Here is a 7305-nt window from a genome sequence, read left to right on the forward strand (position 1 = left end):
TTATAATTTATATAATTAGTCAGAAATTGGACGCTGAAACTAGAAAACAGTGGGAAATCCATGTTAATAATTGCGGTGAGGATTTGCCTTCTTTCCTTTTGTTCAAAGACTTTATAGAGTCACGTTATCGCGCGTTAGAGTTTGTTGAGCCCACTAAAAACAAGCCTAAGCTAAATCTTAATCACATACAACCAAAAGTCCTGCACACTACTTCAACTTCAACCTGCCCTCATTGTAATGATGAGCATAAGATCTATTCGTGTAGTAAGTTTGTTAGTGAAGACGTATCTAGTCGTCAGAATATTGTTAAAAATCTTGGACTTTGTTTTAATTGTCTCGGCAGCGGCCACTCAGGGAAGGCTTGCCGTGGCAATACGAGATGCCGTCTATGTAAAAGAAAACACCACACACTTATTCATGGAAACAATACATTCACAGTTGCGGTAGCTACCGAGCAGTCAGGGATTGAGCAAAGTCAACCGGAACCGTCCACTGAGACGAGCGAGACCACAAGTATTGCAAGCCATTTTGTGACAGGAATGGGGTCAACTCAAACCCTATTAGCCACAGCCCTGGTAAAGGCTGAGTCCAAAAATGGTTCTCCTCTGATATTAAGAGCTCTGCTTGACCAAGGGTCTCAAGCATCTTTTATATCAGAAGCAGCCGTACAGTTGTTACGACTGAATAAGATTGCTGAGGCAAGCAATATATCAGGTTTAGGCGGTGGTCTGAGCGGCTTAACCTCAAAATATGTGGTTAAGGTCAAGATTCAGTCGCTCTACGATCCAACCTTTAAGTTGCAAGTGAAAGCACATGTTCTTCAAACGGTGACCACTGTGTTACCACAAAAGAAGTTCAGGCCAACTACTTGGACTGAGCTTGGCCGCATTAGTTTGGCTGATCCACAGTATAATTCGCCTAATAGAATCGATGTTCTGTTAGGCTCCGAGGTGTATTGTGCTGTCCTGAAACAAGGGTTGATTAAAAGCCCTAATGGTTTGGTTATTGCTCAGGATACTCACCTTGGATGGGTGTTGTCGGGTCAAGTTGAAGGCTATGATGGAGAACAAGCTGCATGTCATAACATTGTTATGAGCTTTCATGTTCATTTAGAAGATAACGAACTTCTCAAGAAATTTTGGGAGATTGAAGATGAACCTAGTCCAAAGAAACGTATATTGACTGCGGAAGAACAGGATTGCGAAAATCATTTCAACATGACAACCCGTAGAGATGAGACTGGTCGTTATGTGGTAGAATTACCTTTTCGTCCAAATGCTCGTAGAGACTACGGTGATACTAGGTCAGTCGCTGTAAAACGCTTGTTTAGTCTGGAAAAGAGATTAGATAAGAACAGTCAAATGAAAGAGAATTATTCTCAAGTAATAGAAGAATATTTGGAACTTGGGCATATGGAGAAGGTTCACGATAAGTCATCGACCATAGAAAGTAAAGTATGGTTACCTCATCATGCTGTTGTTCGGTTGGACAGAAGTACAACTAAAACTAGAGTGGTTTTTAATGCAGCCGATCGAAGCGCTAATGGATTATCGTTAAATGATATGTTGATGGTGGGTCCAACGCTTCAAATGGATTTACGTCATTTGATCATGCGTTGGCGTTCTCATCCCATATGTCTCACAGCCGATATCGTTAAAATGTATCGGCAAATTAAAGTGGCTGAAAAACATACAGATTTTCAGAGGATTGTATGGCGATCGGAAGATGGAGTTATACAAGACTATCGTCTTTTAACTGTCACTTTCGGCACCTCATGTGCTCCTTATTTAGCTGTAAAGGCATTACAGCAAGTAGCTGTGGATGAAGGTCGTGATTTCCCGAATGCGGCAAGTAGAGTTCTGACGGATTTCTACATGGACGATCTTCTCACCGGCGCTGAGACAGAAGAAGAAGCTTTTACAGTATATAAAGAAATGAATGAATTGCTAAGTAAGGGAGGATTCCAATTACAAAAATGGACATGTAACCGAGTAGCTTTGTTTGGTGGAATTGAACTGGAAATGGAAAGGGAGCTAAAGAATTTATGAGAAATTCTAAATATTGATAAGTCAGAGATACATGCCTGGACGGATTCGACAATAGTGTTGGCTTGGTTGGCGGACCATCCAAGTCGTTGGAAGACGTTTGTCGCCAACAGAACTTCAGAGATACTTACCTCATTAGATGCTACTCAGTGGTCGTACGTCCAGACTAAGGAAAATCCTGCTGACTGCGCGTCACGAGGTATTTCGCCATCAGAGTTATTAGAGCACAAGTTATGGAAGAATGGTCCAAGCTGGTTGCAGAGTAGCACAATACAGTATGTAAAACCACATTCTATTTGCACCAAGACAGAATTAGAAAAGCGCCAGATAAAAGTACATACTGGTTGTGTGGGAAACTGTGAAGAGATGGAAGATATTTATGAAAGATTTTGTAGCTTACGAAAACTAATAAGAGTAATTGTTTATTGCAGAAAATATTTACGTTTGAAGAATTCTACTGCAAAAGAAACTAAATTTTTATCTTACCTTACTGCTAGGGAGATTCAGTCAGCTCTTACATGTTGTATACTCCTTCATCAGCGTCACTGGTTTTCTGAATGGTCTATATTTCTGAGAAATAAAAATATTAATAGTAAAAGTAAAATATCTATGTTAACCTTTTATTCACACAGAAATGGATTATTCAAAATTGAAAATAGAATAAAGAAATCAGACTTACCTGATTGGAGAGAACATCCTTTGATTTTCCATAGATGGAAATCTAAAACTACAACTGAGAACAGGTGATGTTTTATTAGTGTGCGAGGATAACTTGCCTCCCACAAAGTGTCTCTATGGCGAAGTTGAAAAAGTGCATACTGGAAAGCATAATTTACTCAGGATTGTAACATTTTACAAAAATGTCGCGTATTCAACGTCCAATTTCAAAACTTTGCCCTTTACCTGTAAATAACGAGTAGGATTTACTCATATCTAGTTATTAAATATTTATGTTTTCTTTATTTAAAGGTTCTTGTTTACATTATGTATGTATTGGTTTCTAACGTTAACATGAAATAGTTTAATTTTTATGCCAAGTGCTCCACAGTGTTTACAGTCCACTGATATGTTTTATATTGTTTGTTAACGATCATTTACATTCTGTTTGCTTATATACCGATGATTCTTTTGCATGCTAATTTGATGTGAGTAACAATTCAGTTTGTAAAGCTATTTTAGATGTTTTTTCAGTTTATTAAGGACCGATGGTCCTTGGTGGGCGATATGTTTAATCTTAACCGTATAGTTATGTAATATTTTAATTTAGTTTGTTCAGTCTAGATGGCGTTGTTCGAAATTAGAACTCGACATGGTTTCGTTTTTGCTATATACCTATGTGTAAAGATGCATTGTTAATAAATGTCTACGTTCCGGGAGTTTTGGCTTTGATTCAGATCACCCAGGCTCGGTATACCTTTGGCCAGAAACACAGGTTAGTTTATGATCCTAGCTCAGGCATCATTATTTAATATACTTTTTCTTTATTTAATGTACTATATTAATTAGCCATAAGTTATTTGAATAAAGGTTTATTTATTTATATTTTATTGATTGATTTCGGAAATGATTCCTTCCTCAAGATAATTGACGGATCGTATAGACAGCGCGGCGAAACGCTCTGAGAACCATTTATATTTATGTTTATGGGCTGTGACGCCGTGAAGCCCGTGGTAAGCGGAAAAATAATATAATCTGTCTCATCTTTTGAATTGTACTTTAATTGCAAAAATATTGTTATTGAAATACCAATAACTTTTCTTCTGTCTGTGTTTGTATTTATAAATTTATGGTTATTTATGGTCGAAGTCAATTTTATTTTTCATCTTTCTATTGGCACTTCTTTTCTTTCTTTCACAAAAATATTCAAATGAGAAAAGATTAATATTTTTGTTTTTTGTTTGTAACGAATAATTTCAAAAACTACTGGGCTGATTTTCATGAAATTTGGCCCAGAGATAGATGAAACCTTCTGGAGGCTATAGGCTACTTTTTTATTACGGTTTTACACGAGCGAAGCCGGGGTGATGAGCCGTCAGTACTGAATAACTTCGATCAAAACTTAAGTAAAAATGGAATATTATCGAATGTCTCTTCTAAGATATTTATTAATACAGTTTCCAATGAAATAAACTTAAAGATTCATATATTTCAGTGTTCGATTCAGTTTACATTCGTTACAGGAAAATGGACTAAAAGTTATGCTAATAAGATCGTTGAATACAGATATCGATATTCATTTATAGTCCAAAGGTTTTTCCTCAAAGGAATGATTTCTCGGAAGTCATAATTCTTTATAATGAGCTTGACATAATATTGTTTCGCATTTATTGTAATAGAAGCGAGTTTTTAGACTACTACTTCAAAAAAGGAGCATTATGTTTTCAGGATTCATGTATTGCGGGCTTATTGTGAAATACTAGCAGCTCCGCTCGGCTTCGGTTCGGTAAAATCTCATAGCGCAGACAGCTGATAGGAAACAATACCCATGTCGGGTTGACATCAGACAGACCGGTTGTAAAATCACATCTTATTCTTTAACATTTTAAGAATTAGTTTTCATTGACCTTGAGCTTCACGGTGTAGATGTAGATCTGGAGATGAGAGAAAGATCGGGTTTAGGGGCGTCACAGTCATGAATGCGATTGCTAATCCGAACTGCAAGCCTCAGACGACAAGTCCAGACTCAGGTCAATTTGAGTTTAAATTTCGCGTTTTAAAGTTCTGAAATTGAATTTTAACCCACGTTTAGGAAATCTAATCGGCTATTTGAGAACTAAATGAGACTATTATGAGATATTAATAAGCAAATATTTATGTAAAGACGCTTGCACACTGGTAGCAAGCTTAGTGTCAAAAATAATAACTAATATTATAAATGGGAAAGTAAGTTTGTTAGTTACCTCTTCACGCTCTATCTGCTCAACCAATATTCTTGAAATTTTGCATACATGTAGTTTGAAGTATGGAGAAGGACAAAACCTTTCGTCCCGGAAAAATAACTGTTCCCTGTACAAGGGCGCGCTTAAGCTTGTATCAGGATAAATATATTTTTATCCTTACATATTCCGAAAAGGAAGTCTGGTATGTATGAACGCGATAAATTCAAAAACTACGTGACGTATTTTCATAGGGTTCTCACTATAGATAGTGTGGTTCCTGAGGAAGGTTTGGGTATAACATTTTATATGGTTTATTTTAGTACGTGTTGAAAGATACATATACAAAAAAGGTATCTGTTATCGTGCTTTATCTTTTTCTCTTGAAAGAAAGAAAGAAAGAAAGAAAGAAAGAAAGAAAGAAAGAAAGAAAAATATTTTATTTGATATCACAAACTTAAGTATTTATATACAGGATTTCACAATTTGGGCGTATTTGTGTATACCAAAAAGGCTCCCTCTCAGCGTAATGTTGCGGTGATAACCACAACGCTGGTCTTCCGAGGACACCTTTACAAAATTAAAATTATTCTCTTCTATTCAATTGTGACGTTGTCCAAGTGTATCCTCATTTTTTTATTAGTAAATATATAATTATTACTCTAATAGTGTGTTATTACAGTACGCGAGCGAAGCCCCGGTGCTCTGCTAGTCTTATATAATGTCAATCCTGTCCATATCCGCTCAATCGACGTTGTAAAGCTGCGCAAAATTTTCCCGTTTACCCGCACTAGCTGTATTCTTGTATGTTATGATTTTGAAAACAAGGAAATACAAATAAAATTTATTCATTTTTTTCAACCGGCAACTGTCGACACCTAGACTGCATGTCTGTCTGTATCTTTGGGGTAGTTTGCTGGATGGAAGGGAACTTACGGCTTTGTTTTATTCAATAGGTAGTAAAGAAAATTATGATCAAGATTTCCCAAACTAGAAACTTTAGGAAATATTATAGTAAAATAAATTTAACAATAAAAAAGAAGGTCGAAACTTATGACTCAACGGAGCGCGATGTATCAAAGGCGGACATCAAATGTGTCAAAATTTATATTTGTGAAAAATTCAAAAATATTAATATTAAATTGCTGCTGTCTGTTTGAATTAAATGTTTTTACTAAATCACGCCTCAACCTTTATGTGTATTATGTGTGTTTAGGATATCCTGGAATCGGATATAATAAGGCTTTTGTCTGGCGTAATGGTTGCGGTCAAGTGGGTAAAACGTGCAAACCAGTGAACTTTAAAGTTACAGGTTCGAATTTTACTCGTTAACATTCGTTACATATCATAGCTATGAGAAATATGACTAAGAAGATGTTTATATCCCAAAACTTCGACCGGGTCACCAAATTTTCACAGTAATTCAATTTTCTATTCTTTCATTGCAGTCCAATGATTCGCATCTGCAATATCCAAACTTAGAAATAACCTAACTAGTTCCTACATTGAACATAACTATAAAGTACGAAGTAACTGCAAACACAGTCGCCATTTCTAAGACTAAAGTCCTTTGAAATTCAAATAAACAATATTGCGACAATATTGTACAATGTACAGGGGTCTTTACATAAATTTGAGTTTAAAGGCATTGAGGGCAGGTGCTGCCCCGTTTGTTGACCTTAGTAGGGCTGCCTCTAAATTAAAAATATATTTTTTATGACATTTGTTTTTCATGTGGATTTTGGTTAATTTAGACTGCTTTGTAATTTAAGATCATTGTGAATATTAGAATGGAGTCTAAAAAGACAACCCGTAACAATAAAATGTAAAAAATCTCAAAGCCTTCAAGTAATTAATAAACAAAAGTATCTATTGCTATACCAAATAGAATGATCATAATTGGTTGACAAAATAATGGAGTATATATATTTTCCTTGCAGCACTTGATCACAATCATAATATGTTTCAGTATACCTTTTGACCATGTACTTCATTGCGTACTTACGTGTTATATTACTGATAAAAAATTATACATAAATTTATATTTAAAAAATGGTAAGCCCTTCTGGCATAATAGGGACCAACACTGTTTGAATGAGTTTCTTTCGGCATTTCTTCTCAGCAGTGGTCGTTCCGAAATGCCAGTAGTTTATAGCTTTGGTAAACATCATTTAATTTAGAATATGACGTGGAAAAGTGCCTGTGAAGGCCTAATTTTTGAATAAATGATTTGATTTTGATTTTGATTTTTGACAAACACCCAGTTTTACCAGCCAACTTTATCTTTTTTGATAGACTGTCTTTTTTTACTTTTAATTACATGGCAATAAATGTAGTTCGTCGAAAAATCGTTTTTCTTTAATTCCTCGTGAGAATGTAATATA

General features: G+C 35.6%; 1 protein-coding gene across 1 annotated transcript; it reads left to right on the forward strand.

The window, feature by feature from the left end:
* The first annotated feature begins 539 nt into the window (after positions 1 to 539).
* LOC128679813 (uncharacterized) lies at positions 540 to 2048 on the forward strand. The gene has a single exon (XM_053762270.1). It carries the CDS (start codon positions 540 to 542, stop codon positions 2046 to 2048), a length of 1509 nt encoding a protein of 502 aa, XP_053618245.1.
* The last annotated feature ends 5257 nt before the right edge of the window (positions 2049 to 7305 follow it).

Source organism: Plodia interpunctella, chromosome 22 (genome assembly GCF_027563975.2).
Source record: "Plodia interpunctella isolate USDA-ARS_2022_Savannah chromosome 22, ilPloInte3.2, whole genome shotgun sequence".
Lineage (NCBI taxonomy): Eukaryota > Metazoa > Arthropoda > Insecta > Lepidoptera > Pyralidae > Plodia > Plodia interpunctella.

Bases quoted from the DNA above. Each gene is read 5' to 3' on its own strand.
- LOC128679813 (XM_053762270.1), top strand. From the start codon at position 540: ATGGGGTCAACTCAAACCCTATTAGCCACAGCCCTGGTAAAGGCTGAG.